Source organism: Tubulanus polymorphus, chromosome 7 (assembly GCF_964204645.1).
Source record: "Tubulanus polymorphus chromosome 7, tnTubPoly1.2, whole genome shotgun sequence".
Lineage (NCBI taxonomy): Eukaryota > Metazoa > Nemertea > Palaeonemertea > Tubulaniformes > Tubulanidae > Tubulanus > Tubulanus polymorphus.
Window position 1 is genome coordinate 8,353,198 of NC_134031.1, and position 24,663 is coordinate 8,377,860.

The window sequence follows — 24,663 nt, forward strand, 5'->3', positions numbered from 1 at the left end:
AACAAACATGTTGCACATTGGATTGTACCAATTAACGAGGTTCCGTCTTTGCTATTTGTTGTGCTTTATCAGAAATCGTGACGCGGTCAAGATTGAGGTTATCACCGCTCACCAGCAGACACAGTCACGCAATAATGTTAAACGTCTGGATTGATAGTGAGACCTACGAGGAATCATCTGTTCAGATGATTCTGCGCCAAGGAGGCGGGCAAATAGAATACTCGCTCCATCTAGCACCATCTAGCGAATAAGTAACAAAAAAAACGAATCAGACAAATCTACCAATCAAATAAATAGGGTCAATCTCTATTTCAAGATAGAAAATCAAAGGAAAGCCTCCTCATCAAACACAGCTATCAAAGGTCAACCTAGCGTTTTGGTAAAACTGATCGAAATGGTCAAAGCTGACAAAACAGAGATCTTGTTGATGAGTCAGATGAAATTGACATCAGAAGTAAATTTTTGGGGAACTGCCCAAGTTCAGCCAAAACACTGCCAACTACATTTTCAAATGAATAATCTCTTTGACATAATCGAAAACAACTTAAGTTTTCATAATTATTTTTAATCACTTATTTGATTTCTTATCGATGTACAAGATATAAATTTCGCATTACAAGCACATTATAATGGAGCTGATGGTGATCAATGAAATTTTTTCTTCAGTTTTTCATGAAGTGGGATTTTACGTTTAATGTTCATTTAAGATCCAATAAAGATCCTGCGTGTCCCCATTCATGATACACGAATAAATACGATATGTATGTGCAATTAGCACGGTGTCAGATATTGATTGTTATAATATAAAATCAAATCTGTAGATGTAAAATCGTAGAAATTGTGCCCGGGTAGACTCGGTTGTGTTTGTAGGTTCACGACGACCGCGATTGATGAAGTGAGTGTACGAACATGTGCGACACGTGGATTGTGTTTACTAACAGAGTAGATAGCATGCGCACTGCAAACAAGATGGCGGAAACTACCTTGTAAAAAAATGACAATATTGATAATCGAATACGCCCTATTTTACGCATGCGTAGTTGATACAAATGTCCGCGCTGTTGTGAAGATTTTATCAAATTTATCTGTGTATCGTCAAATGATTAGGCTTCTTCAAGTCAAATGATTGCTCGAAAGTTACTGGTACCGTAGTACGTTTGTACGTACGTTATGTATGTATGTATGTATGTATGTATGTATGTATGTATGTATGTATGTATGTATGTATGTATGTATGTATGTATGTATGTATGTATGTATGTATGTATGTATGTATGTATGTATGTATGTATGTATGTATGTATGTATGTATGTATGTATGTATGTATGTATGTATGTATGTATGTATGTATGTATGTATGTATGTATGTATGTATGTATGTATGTATGTATGTATGTATGTATGTATGTATGTATGTATGTATGTATGTATGTATGTATGTATGTATGTATGTATGTATGTATGTATGTATGTATGTATGTATGTATGTATGTATGTATGTATGTATGTATTCATCCTGGAACTACTTAACCGGAATCTTAACCGAAGTCGACAATCGGCATTCGGCAATCAGAAACCTGATAGTCGACGATTTCTCGGGTCGACAATCGGCAATCAGAAACCTGAGTCGACCATTTCAGATTCGACAATCGGCAATAGGATGATTAGACGCTGTGATTATGAGGGTGAAATAGATGCTGTGATTGTGAGGGTGAAATAGATGCTGTGATACCTGAGGGTGAAATAGATGCTGCAATTGTGAGGGTGATATAGACGCTGTGATTATGAGGGTGAAATAGATGTTGTGATTGTGAGGGTGAAATAGATGCTCTGATACCTGAGGGTGAAATAGATGCTGCAATTGTGAGGGTAATATAGACGCTCTAATTGTGAGGGTGATATAGATGCTGTGATTGTGAGGATGATATAGATGCTGTGATTGTGAGGGTGAAATACCGGTAGATGCTGTGATTGTGGGGACGACCATTTGGTTTCTGATTGCCGATTGTCGACGTGGAAACTGGTCGACTATCAGGTTTTTGACGGCAATTTGCGGGAAACCGAACCACTCACCTCATTTAAGAAAACCCTCCACGATGGAACTATATAGACCTATTCTGGAGTGCGTGTCACTCTATCCATTCGAATCTAACAGATTTCGTTTGAAATAAGTAGCAAATATGGGTCAGAAATACCCAGATACCTGGGCTCCTTGTTTGACACCGCGGCTGCAATCCAACCACTGAGTGTTATCCGTTTACCCTTGCGGACACGATTCCTTAATTTTAGAAGATGTATCTTTTCTTTCTTTCCTATTGATGTGACGAAAACCAAACGTACCGGTAATACATTACAGTAAAGATCAGATCATATCCTGTAACTTTCCTACTAAATATTTCAGCAACCCAAGATAGTATTAATGAAACGTTTACTCTATATAATGTTTATCATTTTTTACGCATGCGCACCGGTTAATATGAAATCGTTTTAGTTGTAAAATATATGGAGATTCCATACAGACTTGAAAATGAATAAGTCGTGTTTCTTAGACGACTATTGATAGATTGAGATCACCTGGTTGTTATCATGTTTTTTTACTATTCACGTGTACATTGTCGACCTAGTCTTTTATTGAATGTTGAGTGCGTCTCTGAATGAGCGTATAATAGCTTCCGTTTATCGAAGCTTATTTATGTTTTGCAAAGGACTAAGACTTAGATAAACTAATATAGATGTCATTTTATGAGAGTCATTCGTCATTTCTCTTGTTCATCTGCCTGATCATTGGGGCATCAACGGATGATGACACAATCCCACATCTATTGGAACGCGGGTCCGAAGAACCGGGGTTACCTGCAGCTTTGAGACGAGCCGTAGACGAGCTCAGAAATGGTACGACGAAGTTCAACTCGTCAGCGACCTGCTTGACGGATATAGAAACAATGCTGGGAGCCTGGTTACATCGAAAACCATGGAGTTTGTCGAGTATGTATCAGTAGATTGTATCGTAATCACGAGGTCTTAGGTTTTAACAGGGCTGCGTTTTTATGCCGATCTAAGACTTAGATAGCTGTACTTTCGATATATTCGAAAATCTTATCGCTGAGATAAAGCTATAAATAGCTATAAAGCTATAAACAATATATATATAATAAACAAATATGCAACAAATAAATGCTTTAAGCCGGCGACACTACGACATGATGTCATTATTAATAGTGAATAAGTTGTTTCAGACCAGAGGTAGAGAGGTCGAGCTCATAAAAAAATAAAAAATAAATTCTCGCATGCTCTAATTTATCTTTTATTTTTTACTCACTCTACCTCTGATATGAAACAACTTATTCCCTATTACTCTTATATTTATATATGCATATTTATATAATACAGTAGTAATTCAAATATAATAATTTTAATCTTAATAAAAAATTATATATTAAAATGGAGAGTAAACAATCACAAAACAATTTAAACTTTATTAAAGAGATTAAAGATACTACAAATGTCAAATCAGTAGATTATAAATTCAAAATAACAAAATTAGCATTACATAAAAAAATAACATCACAAATATTTAATTACAAATATTGAAACAATTACTAATAGATATGGTAATAGATTAGTCATTCACTTAGAATATGAAGGATTAAAATATAGATTATACGTTGATTCTAGAAAACTGCATAATCAAAAATCACATAATTTACATATACAATTAGATAGAGAATTTAAAAATTGTGTTGATTTAAAATTAGTAAATATTAGTTTATGTAATTCTTTTTATAATATTTCAAATAAAACTATTGAAGATAATGCTTTTTTAATTTTCATTAAAAATAAAAACCAATTGGTTACTTTATATCTAAGACCAGGATTATAATCTAGAAATTTATAATTTATAATTTAGAAACATTAGAGCAAGAAATTAATAGAAGAGCACGGTTGAAAATTAGAAGTGATGATAAATTTTTAATTAGATTTATGAAAAGTGATAGCAGTGATAGTGAATGAAAATAAAGTTAGATGATGAAAATGAACATTCTTTTATTATAAAAAACCAATAGCTAAATTCTTAGGAATTAAACCAGATATTGTTACAGGAAACGTAGAAGGTAGATCAAATATAATGCCTTTTACACACTTTTACATTTATTGCAATTTAATTGACCCAACGAAAACATTCGAGGCAACTAAAGATACAACTTGTAATTCTAGTATATTAAATATTTTACCATTATTATTTTACCGTTAAACAATTTGGAACGCAGATAGATTATAATTAAGCTGAGTGTGATTTCAAACCATGCATTCCTCAATTTGATAATTTTAAGTTAGAAATTAGAAATCACAATGGATACTTAATTGATTTGAATAACTTTCCTGTGATATATGAATTAGTTGTAAGATGAAGAGAATAATCAATAATTTTTTTATAATAATAAATATGAATATAACAGTAGGACCGAGTATATGTTTTGGGTTTGATTTTAAACATGGTAAAGAAAGGAGAGTTAAACTAAATGATGTAATCACTGATATTAAAAGTAAATCATTTAATAATGCATCAATGATTAATAAAGAAAATTATAATATAGAAAAAGTAATTGATTTAAAATATCTTTAGAATATTATGAATTAAATGAAGATGGAATTATTGATGATATTAGAAATATATAATCTAAAATATATGATAATCATAAAAGTAGCTATGAAATAAATGTTGAAATAATTATAAATAAGATAACTAAATATTTTGAAGAAGGTGATTTTTTGATAAATAAATGAGTGATAATAGGTGGATAATAACTGGTTTACATAATGGAGTATTACTATCAGTGGGAACGGTTGGTTATACAATGATATTTAAAATGGGAAGTATTAATGTTGATAGATTTGATATAAATGATATTTTAAAATTAACGTTAGCAGTTACTTTATCTAATTCAACTATTGATTATTTGGAAAAACAAAAATATATTCGTCCTATAAATGCATAATTTTTGTTAAATAAATGGCATCTGCAATTATAACTATTATAGGATCTGCAATTGTTAACGCTTTAGCTTTTACTGTTGGTGGATATTCATTTAAGCATATTGATAAAAATGGATCATTATCAGAACAAAAAAGACATAACTTAGCGTTAGAAAAATATAATAAAGCAGCAAAAGAATATAGAGAAAAAAGACAAAATTATATGGATTATATTAATCAAGAATTATATAATCAGAAAATTTTACATACAGATTTTCAATCAGTCGATGATGCTTTGTGTTTAAATAACGCAGCAACAAATAAAGAAAAATTACATCTATATAAACCTACAATATCAGATTATTATGCACCAAGTAATGAACTGAAGAAATATAAAATAATTTGGATTTAAGGTGGAACTGTTATTGTTATATTTGTAGCATATAACTTTAGAAATTAATCATATATTATTTTTAAATAAATGGATGATAAAGTTGATAATATTGATATCATTCCTCATGATATAAATAAAACTAAATTAAAATCATATTTGGAAAAACAAATATTAGAATTTGAAAGTGACTTAATGATAAAAAAATATTTAGAATCTAAAATTATATATTATTTTATTATAAGTGGTTCAGTTACAATTAGTTATGTAATAAAATTTCAAGCAATATTCTCGCCATTAACACCTTTAGCTATATCAATTGGTGTGCTAGGTTTAAGTTCTAGTGTATTGACTGGCGTAAGCTCTAAATTGAATGTAAAAAGTAGTAAAGAAAAATGAAATCTAATATAAAAGAAATTAATAAATCAAAAAATACATTAGATTATATAATTAGTTTAAATGGGAATAAAACAATTGGAGAGCAGGATACATCATTAAAAGAATCAATAAACTTATTAAGTTTTTTATTATATAAATGGGGTTTCCAAAAGCTTTCCGATATAAAAAATCAATTAGATACAATATTCCTGCAATAGATTTTATTAAAAATATTTCATATAAAAATTTAGTTTTAAATTCATTAATCAATTTAGAAATTTATATTACTGAAACAAAGTTTTTATTTCTAGAATGGAAAATATATTTAATACATATGAAGTTACTTTTACTCGCGATGAATATAATATATATACAATAAAATCTAATATGAAATATTGGCAGAATCAATTAAATTTTGCTGTTTATTTTGTGCAACAACAGGATGTGGTATAAGTTGGAACAATTATCTTAATAACTTAGATAAAAATTTGAATTATTCTGATTTAAAATTAATTCACACAATATATATTTCACACATATTTTCAAATTAGAATTATATTAAATGAATTTGAATGTCCTTTACCTGGATCTAAATATTTTAAAGAATTGGATAATGAAATTAATCTATCTAAGTTTTATCAAATATGTAATGAATTTAATATAAATAAATATAGATAATTCAGATTTTAGAGCGCATGGTAAATTACATGGTGTTGGTGAACAGTTTGAAAAGAAAGAATTGATTATATGCTTAGACTTGGCGCTTATCATAATTATAAAATTGATAATAATAATGGTTGGACCATACTTCATAGACCTAGTCGATGTCTTAGATCTACGAATCAAGTTATTCTGTCTCATGTACCTATTAATACAATATTTTTACGGTGAAAAAGCTTTTGCTTCGGCTGCTCCAATTTTATGGAACAATCTGCCCCCTTATTTACGCAGTTGCACAGATATTGATGAATTTAAATCTGGTGTGAAAACCTACCTTTTTAAACAACATTTTATTGAAATGTAATATGATAATATGTATATTTTATGTAAACCGCTCTAAGACGCAGTGGTGAGCGGTATGAAATAAATGTTATTGTTATTGTTATTGTTATTGTTATTGTTATTGTTATTGTTATTGTTATTGTTATTGTTATTGTTATTGTTATTGTTATTGTTATTGTTATTGTTATTGTTATTGTTATTGTTATTGTTATCTTCCTGAGTAACCATTAACTTTTCTGTATGAATATGATTTTCAGGTTTTATTTTTTTTTGATAGTTTGATAATTCTTCATGTGTTACAGTTTTATGTTCGGGACAGTATGCTAGATTTTTAGATTTAAATGTAGTATGTTCAGGATATTCCAAGTCTACAACAAAGAAGTATCCAGTATCTGAATCATCTGCAATATCTAGAATTCTTTTCTTCCAATCAAATTTATCATTATTTTCATACTGTAAAACGTCAGTTATTTCAAATACTCCATAAGGCTGAGGCTCCATCATTGCCCAACCATATAGATTATTTGCATCTATATATAATAAATTATAACCAGGATTATCATTTACATTGAAATTTCTATCACCTAATACACCTGAAACACCTCCTCTTATAGATTTTTCTACATAATAATAATTGATCTCCATCTTTATATCTGTAGATTTCAAACCACAATCCCAAGTTAATCCTGGACTAGAATAGCAATGACATGGATCAATATTAAAATATTTTAGATTTACATCTCTAAACCTTTCAAATATATCAGTTAATAATAATACATCTGATTGTAATATAAATCTACTACTAATTGTCCATGATTTTTTATTTTGAAATGATTCCAAATATTCAATGATCTATCATAAACTTCACATCTTTAGCTTATTCATTTTTTAATTCATCATAGAATTGTTCTTTTAACAATTCAGTTATATTAAAATCATTATGATTTTTATAAAATGAATGTGGAATTGCTCCTTTACATCTCATTAATTGAAAATCATCATTATTTGGATAATGTTGTTTTAATATTTTTAATTCATCATCAACTAGTGATTTTTTTATAAATTATCTAATGAACTAATTAAAAATCTATATGAATCTATAAATCTTAGACATCCAAATTGGAAAGATATATAATTCTCAGATGTTACCCTGATGAATTATGAAATATAACTGGAAGAAAATTGATTTTCTTAGCTTGTAAGTTACAATTCTCATGCGCTGCACCTCTACATTTACTATTCAAATGATCATGATCTCTTACTTTTTTATCAGATGAATAGAATACTTGATTACAATAATAACATATATCTGCAAAATCAAATTCTTCTTTATCTTGTTCTGTCATTATAATTTCTACATTTGTATCTAATAGTTTACTAAACATCATTTCATATTCAATAAATAAGTCAAAAAAAATGATTGATAACATTTTCATTTCTATAATAATAATATTCACTTTTAATTAGTTCTGGATAATCATGATTATCACATAATTGTTTATGATTTAATAATGCACTTTCATTACTGAATTTAGTAATACATTATCTACATAGATATATTTTATCATTTAAATCATTTAAATTTTTGGTATTTGTTTAATTCTAACAGGATAACTGTCTATCTTATAATTATTTTCAAATTGTTTATAATTTGATACTCTACAAATATTATCAGTTGCAGGACGTAAACAACTTATAATTGTCCATAGAAAACATTTATCATCAAAATTTTGAACATTGATAACAGCATTAGTTTTAAATGGTAATTTGATATAACTCGATGCTCCAATATCTGGTTCTTTATAATATGATAAATTATTTTCATCTATTGGTTTCGATTTAGTTAACTTATTATATTTTGTGTTATACACATGTAAAGTCATAAATATTATTTCATCAAATATTAAACCAGATCCTTCAAAATATTTCTATTCTATTTCATTTGTTACTTCATTATAACATTTATTTAATTTATCATCTATATGTTGTTTTGAAATAATAAGTTGTGAATGAGAATTTATATTATATATTGGTTTATCTTCAGATTTTATAAATTTTACTTTATTAGATATACTAATTTTAGGATATTCTATGTCTGTAATTATTTTTATTATATCTTTCATATTTCCTGAATGTTTTTTATTTTCTTCTAATAATTTGCCCTTATAAAATATAAATTCAATAGCAGCTGGTCCAATATCACTTTTAAATGCTTCAGTAATTTCAATATCTTTTTTATCATCTAATGAATCAATATAATTTCTAACATCTTCCATGTATGGTCTTTTAACGTTTAATTTATTTTTTATTCTTTAAATCATGCCTTGTTTCTTATTGATATCTTTATCAAAATAATCTTCACCTAAAATATCATTATTAATATTTCTAATATGACTTTTAGATTTTAAATGTTGTTCATAATATCTTTTGTTACTGAATGATTGATTACATGTATCACATTTATATATTTGTTTTTCATTCTTTAATTCATCTAATTTAGTTTCTAATATATCATCTTTATATTCTAATTTCAATTTATTCTCTAAGTGAGATTTAGTTTTATTATGTCTTGCTTTTTGAGATTTATCTATATTGATTTTACATGTTGGACAGTAGTACTTCTTATTTTCTTCCATTTTAATATCAAATTTTTATCAAAATTGATTTTATATTATTCGAAATCAATATCATGGTGCCCTTTTTCGTTCTTACCTTTGTATATGAAATAGAAATCACCAGAACACGCTTCTTCTAGATCTTCACTAGATAATCTATGAAATCTATCTGGTAAATGCGTTCTGAATTTGTATTTATTTCCTTTTAATCCTTCATATTCTAAGTGAATAACTAATTTATTACCATATCTTTTAGTAATTGTTTCAATATTTGTAATTGAATATTTCTTATGCAATGGTAATTCCGTTAACTTTTTGAATTTATAATCTACTGATTTGACATTTGTAGTATCTTTAATCCTTTTAATAAAGTTTATATTGTTTTGTTATTGTTTATTGTTTATTTTTACTGTCATTCATTTTTTGTTCAATGATGATGGATACATGTATATTCAATTCGTTAATTCCTTCTTTATCAACATTTTGTTCTAGTGTTTGATGCATCCGGTAAACCTAACAGCGATAATCTTATAACATTTGGAAAGTACGACCAATGCCGCAGTGTTGTCATCAACGAAACAGATGTCAGTTTTGATGCGCAGTACTGCTACTCGAAATTCCGTCTTGCTACGACGAAAGTTGTAAGTAAGGCTACCGATCTAGCAAAATGCTTTATTTGCAATAAGAATTTTTCTGACAACATGGTTTTTACGAAAGGCAAATTCTATATTTTACAGGACGTTCCCCTCTTATATTCGTATTACGGAACTTGTCTTCCTAGAAGATGCAGCGTCTACGATACACAAAACCTCGTCAATACTAGTCAGTAAAAAGAAATAATAAAATAATCTATTGTGTTACGGAATATTCTGCAAAAATAAGATGCATTCCTATACATTGCTCTATGCCATTAGTGCGATAATTGACAGTCAGTCTATTTAAAGTCTGTCTGACCTGATAAAAATCCATTCGATGTTGGAGAACATGTCCTGATTTTGCATTCCAGTCCAAATTTGCCCTCGAATCACGACTGGTGACACCTGGCGCTGGAATGAGATCAACTACAGATTGGCATAAATTGAGGTGTTTTTTTAGAAGTTTTGACGTAAAATTGGGCATTTCGTTTGCCACGATTGCAGTATGAGGTCGCTAATCACTAACCGCCAATTGCGGAAGGTCCTTGAATGCCTACTGATTAGCCGCGATCACAGGAGACGATTTGGCCCGGGCCAAATTGGCACGGATCAATCAGGCTCGAGCCAAAAACTTTGCCCGTGCCTAATTAGAGAGCGCGTTCACGCGCAAACCATTCCCTCGATACTAAACAATGCTCAAACAAAGCGAAGTGGTTCATTTCCGGGACCAGTTGCAGTTCAAACGCGATCATTTGTCTGGTGCTAAAATTTGGTCGGACGTTCGGGCAATATCTAGCCCGGGCCAAAAAAGCTCGTGTGATCGCGGCTATTATTTTTATTGCAAACCTGGTTGCCGTTACAATCGACATCAGTCATTTTGACATCGTAAATCGCGCATCCTCTGTACGGTATTTAAAATTCCGAACCAAATCGACAACGGCTGGTGACAATTGACCATAATGGCGTCAATTAACCATAACGACATAACGCTTAATCGTCTCACAATAATGCCTCTTGGCTTATCGATTTCAGTTTGATTTGCCCTTGAAGAAACCTTGATGGGAATGTTATTTTTCAATGTTTCTTTCTTTACATGCAATCAATATAAAATATCATACGTTAGAATCGATTTATCTTACAGTTGTTGGTAACTTCGGAGTGAACACTACGGCTACGCCAGCCCACACCACTTGTAAAAGTAAACAGAAACCAAAATTCTCTGCAGGTCATTGGATTGTCATGTAAGACGTTATCATAATTTCCGAGACCTAAATATTTACTTTGTAATACGACCGAATAACATATAGTTATTTACTATAATCATTTACTACCCCCTTTAGTTTTATTTTCGGTTCTGTGGGTATTTTTATCGCTGCTGCGACTGTTTATGATTTGATATTGAGAAAACGTCGTCGAGAAATCACGGATGATCCATCGGATGGGGTGGAGATGAAATTGGATACGCTAGAGACGGGAAACGTCGTCGACGAAACGAGAATTGAAAATGTTTCCAATGAGAACAGCGCGAACGCAGTGAAAACCAACAAAACAAACCCAAAATCTACGAGTAAGTTATTTTTTGCCCATTTGGGGCTTTAGTCCAAGCGGGCTATTGCGTTCACTTTTCGTTCGTCGTCCGTCGTTCTGTTATTTTGGGAAGTTTTGAAGACGCTTCAATGGATTGTCTTGATCTTTGGTTTATACATGTTTCTACCCTACGTAGATACATCAATTGCCCGAAAACTGATACGATCGGAATCAAGGCCGCCTGTCAGCCATTGATGTTCCCCAAAATCAGCACTTTGTACACATTTTGAAGCATTCTTGGGGGATTTTGAAAACGCTTTGATCAATTATCTTATGTTTGTCGCCTCCCTAGTTGCATTAGCATGACACAAATAAGATGGCCGTCGTGTGACCTTTTTGTGTCCAAAAGGTCATTTTTGCCCTGAATTCGAAGACCTGTAAGTTCCGGTTGGTTTGCCATTTTCCTCGATAGTTTTGATAGTTATACTTCGAGGAGGGCTCTTAAACATTCCGGACAGATTCGCAAAAACGAAATAACCGTTTTTGCGCGCTTAAAGTTTGTTTTTGCGCGGTAAGATTTGTATTTGCGCACAAAAGATTTGTTTTTGCGCGGTCGTCAAGTAGCTCGAAAAAATATATATTCAAATGATTTACGCGCGCTACTATGATGTCATGCTGTCGCCATCTATTAGATTAAACAGTAACGAAAGAAATAATCTATGTAGTCGTATTATATGGTGGCTGATTCGGGCCATGTAAAATTTTTTTTTTCGTCCTCCACGAAAACGCGCAAAAACAAATATGACCGCGCAAAAACAAATATTACCGCGCAAAAACAAACTTTTAACGCGCAAAAACGAAATAATCCGTTTTTGCGCGCTAAATCTTTGTTTTTGCGCGCGCGCAAAAACGAATATTTGTTTTTGCGCGCGCGCAAAAACAAATATTACCGCGCAAAAACAAACTTTTAACGCGCAAAAACGAAATAATCCGTTTTTGCGCGCTAAATCTTTGTTTTTGCGCGCGCGCAAAAACAAATATTACCGCGCAAAAACAAACTTTTAACGCGCAAAAACGAAATAATCCGTTTTTGCGCGCTAAATCTTTGTTTTTGCGCGCGCGCAAAAACGAAAGTTTGTTTTTGCGCGCGCGCAAAAACAAATATTACCGCGCAAAAACAAACTTTTAACGCGCAAAAACGAAATAATCCGTTTTTGCGCGCTAAATCTTTGTTTTTGCGCGCGCGCAAAAACGAATATTTGTTTTTGCGCGTGCGCAAAAACAAAGATTTTGCGCGCAAAAACGGATTATTTCGTTTTTGCGCGTTAAAAGTTTGATTTTGCGCGGTAATATTTGTTTTTGCGCGCGCGCAAAAACAAACTTTCGTTTTTGCGCGGGCGCAAAAACAAATATTCGTTTTTGCGCGCGCGCAAAAACAAAGATTTAGCGCGCAAAAACGGATTATTTCGTTTTTGCGCGTTAAAAGTTTGTTTTTGCGCGGTAATATTTGTTTTTGCGCGGTCATATTTGTTTTTGCGCGTTTTCGTGGACGAAAAAAAAAAATTTTACATGGCCCGAATCAGCCACCATAGTATTAAAAGGAAAACTAACTAAAATTTACGACCCCTTGATAAATACAAATAATTTATGCATATATCGCTTGTTATTGTCTTCGATTGATCACAATACAATGGGGTATATTGAGCTTGAAAATACCGATAGTTGAATTTGATTGACCGGCAACCAGTCTAGCCCCATTATATATTGATGACGTAGGCACATCAGCCCACACACAACCATATTAATAACGCGTGGTAGTTATTAATGCATATTAACATATAATAACGGTTTTTACGGTGTCACAAAACCTTTTAGAAAAATATCGGCGTAATTTTCTGCTAGTTTTCTACAATACATATAGAGATTCATCTTCATTTCTCAGAGATTCATTTTCTGAGAGACATCTAGCAGAAAATTGAATTGGAATCTGCAGCATTTGGTACGAATGTGTTAGATAGAAATACCGTGCACGCAAACTTTCAGCGCGCAAAAACGGATTATTTCGTTTTTGCGCATTGTAGCTGAATAAAAAAAAATTACCTGTGCGTGAAATATTTACCTGTGCGTGAATTATGAAATAGATTTGATTTGTATGTATTTCAGTTGTTTAACTCGCTCAGTCAAATATCAAATATCAATCTACAGCTATGCATAGTACCGGGCCCTCAGTTTGATTTCTCGAGAATGTATTATCGATCCACCAGTTTTATTTTCAAATGTGTTTCTTATTTCATTTCATTCGCAGTCGTTGGCAAGGATGTTATTCTTGCTTTCTCAGCTTACAGCAACCTACTTAAATTAGTGTCACTTGAATCGAGCAGCGAAACGATCAACTGCCTTCACGGAATTAGATTTATCACCATGTTCTGGATAATACTTGGTCACACGTTTTATAGTTACTTCCTTTTTGTCCCGTCTGGTAAGTTGTTAGATGCAGACCAATATTCACGTTTTCAGAAGATGAAATAGCTTTTGACGTTCTCTTTATAATTGTATTGCTTAATACAAAACTCATGGTTATCGCACGGCATTCTCTCTGCAATATGCTTGACATATCAGACGGTTTCATCTTGACTTCTGGAAAATAGAGTTTTATTTTCAGAAGAAAAAAAGTGGATGAAAAGAAGAACAAAAGTGAATTTATTCTGTATGTCTTTCAAATTCTTTTCAGAAAATTTCGTTGAATTCGGTACATCATTGCTGAAAAGCAAGTCGTTTCTGATTGTCTATGCAGCCTTTTTTTCGGTCGACACATTTTTCTTTCTGAGGTTGGGATATAAACACGGATTTACAAAATTTGGAAAATGTTTTTAGTTTGCCGAAGAGAACTAAAATATCGGACGTCATATATTAATTCTTTTCAGTGGCTTAGTTTTAACATACATATCAATGAAGAAGATGGTAGACAGTGGAGGACCTAAAAACATCAATTGGTTTATGTTTTACTTTCACAGGTTCTGGAGGTGAGCAAAATATTCGTCATGGTGCATCGTACCTTTTTACCGTTACCTGTCAACTATCTAACGAGCTTTCTCGTCGCGTGACGATGCGGTTGGCGCATGGCATATATACCTGGGTGTCTTCCCATTTCTCCTCCAATCTATTCCCATTTTGCCCCTTCCCATCTCACCCCTTCCCAATTGATCCTTTCCCATTTCGCCCCTTTCCCATTCTGACCCCCTTCCCATCTCGTTTCTTTTCCATTTCACCCCTGCCATCTTTTTCGGCCCTACTAACCCACTTGGGACTTTGTAACAGAGCTTGCTTCACTTTTCGTTCGTTCGTGCGTTCTTCCAGTTATTTTGGGAAGGTTTGAAGACGCTTCAATAGATTATCTTGATCTTTAGTTTATACATGTATCTACCGTAGATACATCTTAAAGAAAGAATGCCCGGAAAGAATCAGGATGGCCCACTGGCAGCCATTGTTGTACGCCAAAATCAGCAATCATACATTTTCTAGGGAAATTTTGAAAACGCTTCAACCAGTTATTTTGATCTCTCCTCATGTTTGTATCTCCCATCCCCATGGTGCATCAGAACTGGCGTGCATGATACAAACGGCAACCATCTTAGTGTCATCAGTACGGAAGAGCCAAATTGGGAAAGGAGAAATGGGAAAGCGGCAAAATGGGAATAAAGGGCGAAATAGAAAGGGGGCCGGTTTTACAGACTGGTATTAACTTTAACCCGCGGCTATCTCAATTGAAATTGAATTGAGGTAAAGAACGGTTAAAGAAAGTACCAGCCTATAAAACTGGCCTCTGGAGTTTACTATCCACGCTCATTATTTTGTTCTATCATCTGTGGCAATTCGTGCTCCAACTATCGCATTGAACACCTAGTTTAAAATCGTAACCAAGAGATACCGTCTTCATTTTTTATTGTGACTTTCATTAGCATGATTAATACGCCGTATTACAACACATATTGCATCCCTAGATTAAAGAAGACTTTTACGATACTAATAATTACTTTCAGGTTGACGCCATTATATACAGCCGTATGGATGATATATGTCACATTCGACAACCATTTCGGTGATGGGCCACTGTACCCCGATTACTCTAGCCTTGAGGGCGCGCAGTGCCCATATTCCTCATTTTTGCTCCACCTTGCTTACATCAATAACCTTATCAACAGTGGTGTAAGTAATTAGAAAAACCATTGCTCATAGCGTATATGCATCTTCGTGAGAAATGACTACTACGTACATGCATTGTCGGTTCACAACTTTCTTTTTCGTTTGCCAGTGTATGGGATGGACATGGTTTCTAGCCGTCGACATGCAATTACACCTGATTTCACCGTTATGTCTTTTGGCTTTTTTCTGGTAAGGCATCAATATAATGTATAATAAACACACGTAAAGGGACTTTAGTAATAGCGCGTCTATTCTCTCTTATTTTTTACCAGGCGCTATGGAGCTGGGATCGCTGTTGCGTTGATGTTTTGTTTGGTCAATTTCGTATCCGTAGGAATACAATCTACACAGCTTAGATCCTCGCCGTCTTTCTCAGATTTTAGGTAATTCATTCATTCAGCCACCATAATTCACTGAATTTAGACCAGGAATAGACGATGTCACGTCGCGTGTCTAATAGATGGCAAACTAGTCAAACCTCCCTGCCTTTGTTCTAAAGGAATAGTAATATAAATGCCCGATAACTGATCGAGGATCTTTGTCCACTTTGTCTTAGACTGGTTACTGCTCTCCATCTCCAATAAGAATATTGAACGGACAGGCAACCAGTCTATGGCTGTCTCTCAGTTGCCTCGCGGGTGTCCTGTAGAAAGCAACCCTGATTTAATAAGTTATAGTTGATAAACTGAATTATGTAATTTGATGAATATTTTATAGAATGCAGCCATTGGATGGTTTTTGTGTTAGATAGGGCTTGTCGTATTCATAATTCAAAATGGTAAAACGAAAAATTTTATACTTCTTGGATGACTGGTTCTTTGGCCTTTATGCATCAGTGATTTTCCATGAAAGTTTTATAGTATGAATCAAACATCCAATGGTTTCATTCTAGAACAAATTGCTTAAGCGACATAACTTTTTTTAATCATATCAAATCAGAGATTTTCATTAAACACAACCTGTATGTTTCCAATGTGTCAAATAATGCCATTTCACTCATGATATAGGCCAAAGGGTGGCCACTCATATGGAATTCAGGGAAATCAGGGATAATGAGGGAATTTGATTTTCACCTAAAAGTCATGGAATAGTCAGGGAATTTTATGAAAATGTCAAAATCATGGAAAAGTCAGGGAAAAGTGTTTTTATGCACAGGACATTATAACAAAGCCCGGTGAAACGTTTGCCCATTCAGTCCATCAGGGGCCACATGCACCAGGGTACAAAGCTGTTGGTATATAACATATACATAGGCTAAACATTTGATAATATGCGTCAGGTTCTTTGATGTAAAGATGTTTAAAATAGAATAAAGGTGATTTTGTATTGTTCAACAATGCATGCCTTTTTCATCGCGGTCTAAAAATTCGAAAATATGAAGTTACTTTGGTCATGGGATTTTGGTAAATGTTCAGGGAAAAGTCATTGAAAAGTCTGAGAAAAACTAAATCAGATAGAAGTGGCCACCCAGTAGCGGTATCATACGAAATATCTCGATGTTCGCGAGACCGAATCTGTTGTGATGTAACGTGCAAAACGTAAACCTGTTAACCTTCTCTAAAATAGAAAAACTGAAACTTACAGAAATTTTCGTTTGTTTTATTTTTCAGTTATTTACATTTGATATACACCAAACCATGGAGCCACCTTTCTCCATTCATGATCGGTATAATGGTCGGTTACTTACTGTATAGGACTAGAGACATAAAGTGGAATATTCACTGGGTACGTTCAAGCAACCTAGCCTAAAAATATAATCGAAAAAAAGAATATTTCTTTGGGAAATTTTTCACTGACACCATGCAACTCTCTAGGAAATATCATTCTTAAATTGACCTTTATGCAAACAAAAATCTAAAAGAAAAAGGAACAGTTTATATTTCTGACCTGTTATCAAAAGCTGCTTCCTTCCCTTTGATGCACTACATCGAAGCGACGTAAATAGGTATGTAACGAGAACGTCGTTAATTCTTTTCAGTTCCTGGTTTCAATCGGTTGGTTGTTTGCTGCTCTGCTTATGTTGATACCAGCTTTTAGTTTGTTCACCCCTTCGACGCAGCTCGAAAACTCAGTATATTTGTCGCTCGCAGCGACGGCTTGGTGTCTAGGACTTGCTTGGGTCGTCTTTGCGTGTCATGTGGGATTTGGAGGTATTTTGCCTTAGCTTCTGCGTACATTGTACTCAAAAGATCAATGTAATACAATTAGATAGAAGGCTACTCAGCGGCAGAGAACAGTGATTATTAGGACGTTCGTTAGACGAACGTCCTTATGTGATCGGTTTGCCGATTGATGAAGTCACTTCCGATTTGGTCGTGAGGCGTTTTCAGTCGTTTTCAAGTCAGTTAGTTGGAATTTTCCTCGAATTATACTGTAGAAAGGGTGTCTTCAAGTTGGGATTGAATCTGGTTAAAATAGCGTAGTTTTTGCTGTGCCCTCTAGAAAAAATGCTATCCACGCCGTTCTCGTGACATCACACATCACGTGTTTCCAATGGCGTAGGTTATAGTGATTGTGTAGGCCTACAGTTCAAGCAAATGATCGTTGTGTCGTGGAAGTAACTTTAGAGTATCCGTACAAAGTTTAAGGTGAGTGTCAACATATGGTGGCTTTACTGATTCCTCTTGAAGGCCCTCAACACATTGAAAAAGGCGTTCAACACATTGAAAATTATCGCTATGTTATGTTCAACGCACATTCACACGCTTTAACATAGTCTACGTGACGTAGCCGCCATTAATCAGAAGCCATCTTTCCACTTTAAAAGTCATGAAGTAAATATCATAACTAATAGTTATCTGATATACACCAATAAAACTTTAAGAAAAGGGATTCAGCATCGGACATTGTGTCAAGATATCCGAGTTGGTATTTTAGTCGGACAAATTTATATTAAAAGCCATTTGAATGACAGGTGCAGGTGGGCGTCTCCAATATGCCGAGACGTAAACAATTATAACCACATGCGCAATACAAACATGACAAATTCATGACAAATTCAATTCAAAAATTTTTTGAGCACCAAAACGTTTTTGGAATAGGCATATTTCAACAGGTTTCTAACAAAGAGTAACAAAAATTGGCTTTTTGCCCATTCATCACATATTTCTCCTAAAAAGCCAGCTAGGCCTTTAAGATTGTAGATGGAAACAAGAAAATTAACTTTAATAAATTATTTGACACCTGCGAAAAAATGTAGAATTTCTGGGATAAGCTAATGTGGAATTGCAAATTTGAAATCGAAGTTTTAAGAAATTTGGGGAATTATGAGATTTGGCGATTGGCTAGATGATACAGTCTTCGACTGGTCTAATTTTTAAAAAAATTGTCAACTTGTGACCGACTTCGATTCACTTTTACTCTAAGCTGGTCTGCAACTTCATTGAGAAAGAGCTCTTCTGATGTCTGCTTCATCATGACTTCGAGCATATCGTGTAGCCAGCCGGCCCGGTCCCGGGGCCCGGTTTGGCTGTCACTCGATATCCTAGACTTGAGTCTGGGTTGAAGTAGACATCGTCATTTAAATAACTTATTCATGTTATTCTGTATGAATTACCCATGTGTCTTGTATTTTGTATTTTCTTATTCTAAAATTTGTAACTTTATTGAATTTGGGAATTTCATCCCGGAATTTCAATGTAATAAGGATCAATAAAGTATTGAATTGAATTGTCACCTTATACACATGCCATCAGTGGACGCGGAGCCGTATATGACAGCTATCCTATTGTAGATTGCTAATCTCATGAAACCTGCATACCCCTAATATCGAACATATTTTCTAAAACATTTGAATATTGAAATTATTTGTTTACACGTTTTTATATAGACCGCTTGAAGCCGCCGATGAAATTCACGCCGGCCCTACTCAGATCGTTGATAGCTTCGTCATTCCACTAGAATCCCCATGTCAGGGTCTGACTTTTATATCGGACTTCCAAATCGTGTATACATCCGCCATTTAACCGAATAATCCGATTTACTTATCATTTCTATTTATGCCTGCCGCTCCTGATATAATCATACATCCTTTACTATTACAATACCTCTTATCATGATATTCAATGCAATATAACATTTCGATGTTCAAATAGAGGTCATTATATAATCACAGGGAGCCATTCTACATCTTTATCAATAATATTTTGCCAAATAGCTTGTATGTGTACACATAAACCTGTGACGTTTTGCACATCGATTTACGGTTGTCGTTTGTAAAATGACGCTGAATGGTTAACATTGTTTAGGTTTCATAATGGTAACGTTTTATAAGGCGTCAAAAAATAAGCAAATTCATTCAAAATAGTCTTCACTTTGTATAGAAACTGAATGATTTCTATCCAGGAGCACCTTATACGTGTTGGAATTTTCTTTACATTTTTAGGATATCATACACGAATTAGAACATCATGCCTGGTAACTCTCTGATGTTGACAAAACGAAATCTTGTACCAAGTCAGACAACGAGTAGTCAGCACCTGAACAGCCAAGAAGAAACATCTAGTAGACACACATTTCACAACAAATCACATCCTGTCATGCGACTATGTTTAAATTGTTTAATAAATTTTTTAGCCTTTTTAGTTTTAATGTCATTACTTCCTTGCTGTCTATTCTCATTTTTTAGGCCAAGGGCGGTTTATTACGTTCACTTTTCGTCCACTTTTTTTGATGCACCCCCGCCGGGTCCATTAGAATAAGGAAAATTTGTTCAATCAGGCACAAGCTGGGTGCCCTGGGACTTTTTCATTTTTGCCTGAATTCCGAAACATGTAGATTCCTAAATGTTTGCCATTTTTCTTTAAAAGTTGTGATTGGTATACAATCGGAAGGGATCTTAAACATTTCAGCAGGGTCAATGATCAGTCAACTGTCACACAATCGTCGACCACCTATGGATACCTTGTAACTGCAATGAACTGCACAGTTGTATCCAGACATGTCCTGATTATGGTGAACTTCATTTGTTTTGTATATGGTCACCAGGGGGCATTGAATAGCTGAATAACTTAGTAATTTCATATTGTATTGGTACCTAGGCATCTCTTACCACAATCAATTGCAAAATTGTACTTCAAACCACTTCTCGAGTGAGGTGGTGTCCCTGGACCCTGGTGTACCTGTTTGTCATCTAACCTCAACGGATGATCATTGAGTCTCATGTGAACTGACTCCTAAAATGGTTAACCTTGACCCTACTATTCATTTCTTGTATTGATGTAAAACCCATGACATCGAATTGATGGTTGATTCGTCCACTTTAGTCACGAAACAGTTTTATTATTCATCTATTACGAAATTCATCTCATCATCTAACTTTTCAAGAAAAAGTAGATCGCGGTTAAAGTTTCAAATTGCGACATACCTTGAACGAATGAGCAGTCCTCCAAAGAATCCTCACATTTTGCGTATTTTTGTGAATTGACCACGGTTGGCCTTCCTAATTCCGAGTTTCTTGTCGTAATTGAATGGCATCTTGATAGTTTAAGCCTGGTGGCGACAGAGTTTCTTGGTCGAAGGTTCTTCTCTGGTCTCTCCCCCATTGGTTAATAGAAACATCGAACCCGCTTATAATGCCCTGCGTGGCGCTAAGCGGGTTGAGGGTGTTCAAAAGAAATTTAAAAAATCTTGATCTTTTTCCCGGCTCGAGGGACCAAATATCCTGACTGTACTTTGACATACGAAAGAAGTTGACTAATTCTGCGGAGGGAAAATTGATTTATTCTGTATACACCGTTTGGTAACAAAGACTTAAACATATGTGACATATCATGTGACAATTATTAACATATATAGTTCTCCCGCCATAAACACTTGGTAAACATTATATATGACACTTATATTTATAATATATGACACTTTTGAAGATTCTAATTTTTCAATTGATGTGTGCAGGTTGCTAAACATAAATTTCATGAACGAACGTCCTCTTTTAAAGTTTCTTTCTCCAGTGGAACTTCACGGGACCAGAAAATATGTTCGTTGTAACCGATAGTTTGTTATATCCAGTATTAGATTAATCAAAATTCCTTATGCTTGGGGACTAAATGCTATATTTGTTATATATATTTATATCCGATGAATCGTTGTATCCGAAATCGTTATAACGAGGTTCCACTGTAGTTATATTCATATAATTAGCTACATGTATGATACATTTTTGATTAATAAGTGAATGTATGTATTTTAAATGACCGTATCAAAATTATAACCAATATATTATATTCTATGTTAGGTCCGGTAGATTGGCTGTTGTCTTTGAAGATATTTCTGCCATTAAGTCGACTGACGTACAGCACTTATCTTATCCATTCAATTGTCATAGTGGCCGTGTACAAGTCCCTAAAACCTGCAATCTTTGGAAACACTATAACGTTAGTAAGTACAATAATTTTGATTAATAATCTTGAGTCGGATACCCAATAATTGGAAAAGACAGACACATGAAATTATATAGGTGTTTTATCGATCATTATTCCTGTGCGTATTCTAAAAAATCAATGTCAAAAGAAGGTTCAGGTTTAAGATACTATATATCAGAATTTCTTTTTTCAGGTTTGCTATTTCTTGGCATTTCTCTGTTTGGCGTATGCAATAGCTCTAGTTGCGTCTATCTCGTTCGAATCTCCGATGATAGCACTCGAGAAAGTGTTATGCAAGGATTGTCATAGCTGCTGCTGTACGCGAAAAACCTCCTGTAAAAGTAGCTTGTGTTGTCACAGTTTACAAATAGATAGATAGATAATTCAATAGTACACAAAAAAATTTGCATTGACAAAATCAGTTTCAATAGTTAGTGCACGATATCAATATAAGTATTGTCGGTGACAGAGATTTAACAGCAGCCGCCGCAGCCGCCGCACCAGCAAGGGCCAGTCTCACATCAATTTTACATAATAAAAACCTAAAGGTTGCCATAAGCAGCTAATCGTTAAATAGCAATCAATCTAATCGTATGCATATGTAAGATATTGTATATTGTCAGCCTGACATAAATGGCATAATAGACAGGTATTCCGGGTTTCGAATAGTTGCTTTAGGTTTTCAAGGGCACGATGAAGTTCTACAAAATGTACTTCCAGCTTTGATAGCGCATTCGAATTAAAATGACACCTACGGCTATTGAACGTATTGAATATAAAGATCTCATCAAAATTACTGGGCACTGTTTTGTTTCTTATTCTGAACCGCTTTCGTCGGATCATATTTACGCATGTACAAATGAGAAATTTTGGTATTTCAAAACAGGAGGGTAACAATGTGTGGCCAAAGCTGATGACAAATTTGAATCTAAAAAATCAAACCTGCCAAAATCGTCACTGAATATGGTTTGTTTTGTATGATACGATTTCACGATTGAAATGACTAAATCTTGAAGAGCGAAGTCGGACACCTTTTTTTTTAATCAACAGCATATTCCGAGGTCACGGGTATCGTTGTCAACGTAGTCTATCAATATCACGGATTCCCACAACGCAAAATACGCAGAACATCCCACAGTTCTTGGTTGAGTTTGATACTAAGCTTACAGCATTGGAAATTGCAAAGTTAAGGGACCATCCATTTAGTACGTACGCACGATAGGGGGGGGGGGGGGGGGGGCGGTAAAATATGCCCTCTCTACCATATGCGGTAAAACGCATATGGTAGGGAGGGGTACGTGGTTCTGCGTACGGTATGCACCTAATAATCATCCATGCACTCTATTGACCGTTCATTCTGCATTCAAGTTAAAAATAAGATTGTGATTTGATACCAGGAACTAGCTCAGAATAGCCACTAAACACAAACGATATTGAAATAATTTAAAGCTTGATTTATTATCGAAACCAGAGCCAAAGAGAAAGAGAGCGAGGGATAGAGGGACGTGAATGTATATTGCTCCACTAGACAATGGCCAGACGTCAGTAGAACAAAGTCCAAATGACCAGTACCGAGTTAAGTGAACGGTTAGGATAAAAGAGATAAAGACAATATTGATCTTAATATTATTACAATACGGATATATAGTACATAATATGTTTGTAATGAAAACTGAATGATGACGTGGATATTAAATTAATACTATCCTCTGTATCAGATTTAAGGATATTATGTTCTCTATCGCATTCTTTATAATTTTGTATTAATGACTGCGACATCAGTTTCAATTGTCAAAAGTAGAAAAATTAATTGCACGAGTTGTTCTCTAATTTAGCTGATGAGAATTGATTAATTGAATTAGATAGATAACGGGCGTGGCAGTCGAATGTCTGGTCGATAGTGAGACGATTGCGATCAGTATCATGGCAATTCATGATGGTTGCATTTAGATAATAAATGTCTTAAGTCACTTCTGATTCCCTTTCCGGTAATCAAATACAAGTAAATATTTAAAGTATGATTAATCATTAAAAATACCAAAGGCAAAAAATATCTTATCTAGTTTAGTATTATTCCTGGCAAGAGGGCTAAGTATAGTATGTTGTGACCGCGAAGACGATGCACAGCACACCACAACCGTTACCTGTTTTGAGTTATGCGATGCTTGGGCCTTTTTTCCTTTTCTAAGTAACGTGGCAGACGTAATTGCGGACGGGTGGTTATCAAACATAACGGTCCTTCTGCAATAAACTCATCCTCGCTTGCCAAGGTTTTGATTGTCGCCAGCTGGAGCTCACGCCAACACGAACCCTGACCGCAAACCCTTCATCGGTCTATAAAATCGCCCACGATTTCTTGGGTGGACTGGTTCCCGCACAACCGGATGAATTTTGTTGGTTCCAAATGATTCGGATTCTACTGCAAGTGGGCATGGCGTCCCTGGAACCCTAGTTTACATTTGATGTATATACAACGCATTTCTCTGTCCTATCATTGGAACTTTGGTATAACGAACGATTTATCGGATAACAAGTTCCACCAGGTCAGAATACGTCATAATACGAATGAGCTCCA

The 24,663-nt window shown here is 34.0% G+C and overlaps 1 protein-coding gene across 3 annotated transcripts; it reads left to right on the forward strand.

The window, feature by feature from the left end:
- Positions 1 to 994: 994 nt before the first annotated feature.
- Positions 995 to 23,298, forward strand: LOC141908639 (nose resistant to fluoxetine protein 6-like). Of its 3 annotated transcripts, XM_074798754.1 has the most exons (16): positions 995 to 1,143; positions 2,707 to 2,986; positions 9,854 to 10,002; positions 10,099 to 10,183; positions 11,138 to 11,237; positions 11,337 to 11,563; positions 13,829 to 14,002; positions 14,255 to 14,351; positions 14,448 to 14,546; positions 15,564 to 15,729; positions 15,836 to 15,915; positions 15,999 to 16,109; positions 17,337 to 17,451; positions 17,705 to 17,876; positions 21,962 to 22,104; positions 22,282 to 23,298. In XM_074798754.1, exons 2-16 carry the CDS (start codon positions 2,734 to 2,736, stop codon positions 22,465 to 22,467), a joined length of 2,157 nt encoding a protein of 718 aa, XP_074654855.1. In that variant the 5' UTR covers positions 995 to 1,143; positions 2,707 to 2,733; the 3' UTR covers positions 22,468 to 23,298. The 3 variants fall into 3 exon arrangements, with proteins under 3 accessions (XP_074654855.1, XP_074654854.1, XP_074654856.1); XM_074798753.1 differs by lacking the exon at positions 995 to 1,143 and having other exon boundaries at positions 2,579 to 2,986; XM_074798755.1 differs by lacking the exon at positions 995 to 1,143 and having other exon boundaries at positions 2,579 to 2,986; positions 17,705 to 17,720.
- The last annotated feature ends 1,365 nt before the right edge of the window (positions 23,299 to 24,663 follow it).

Excerpts from the sequence above, each read along its gene's own strand:
- LOC141908639 (XM_074798754.1), top strand. The coding sequence starts at position 2,734 with ATGTCATTTTATGAGAGTCATTCGTCATTTCTCTTGTTCATCTGCCTG. Across the intron at positions 11,238-11,336 it reads GCAGGTCATTGGATTGTCAT|TTTTATTTTCGGTTCTGTGG; the intron begins GTAAGACGTTAT and ends TACCCCCTTTAG. Across the intron at positions 14,003-14,254 it reads CTTCCTTTTTGTCCCGTCTG|AAAATTTCGTTGAATTCGGT; the intron begins GTAAGTTGTTAG and ends AATTCTTTTCAG.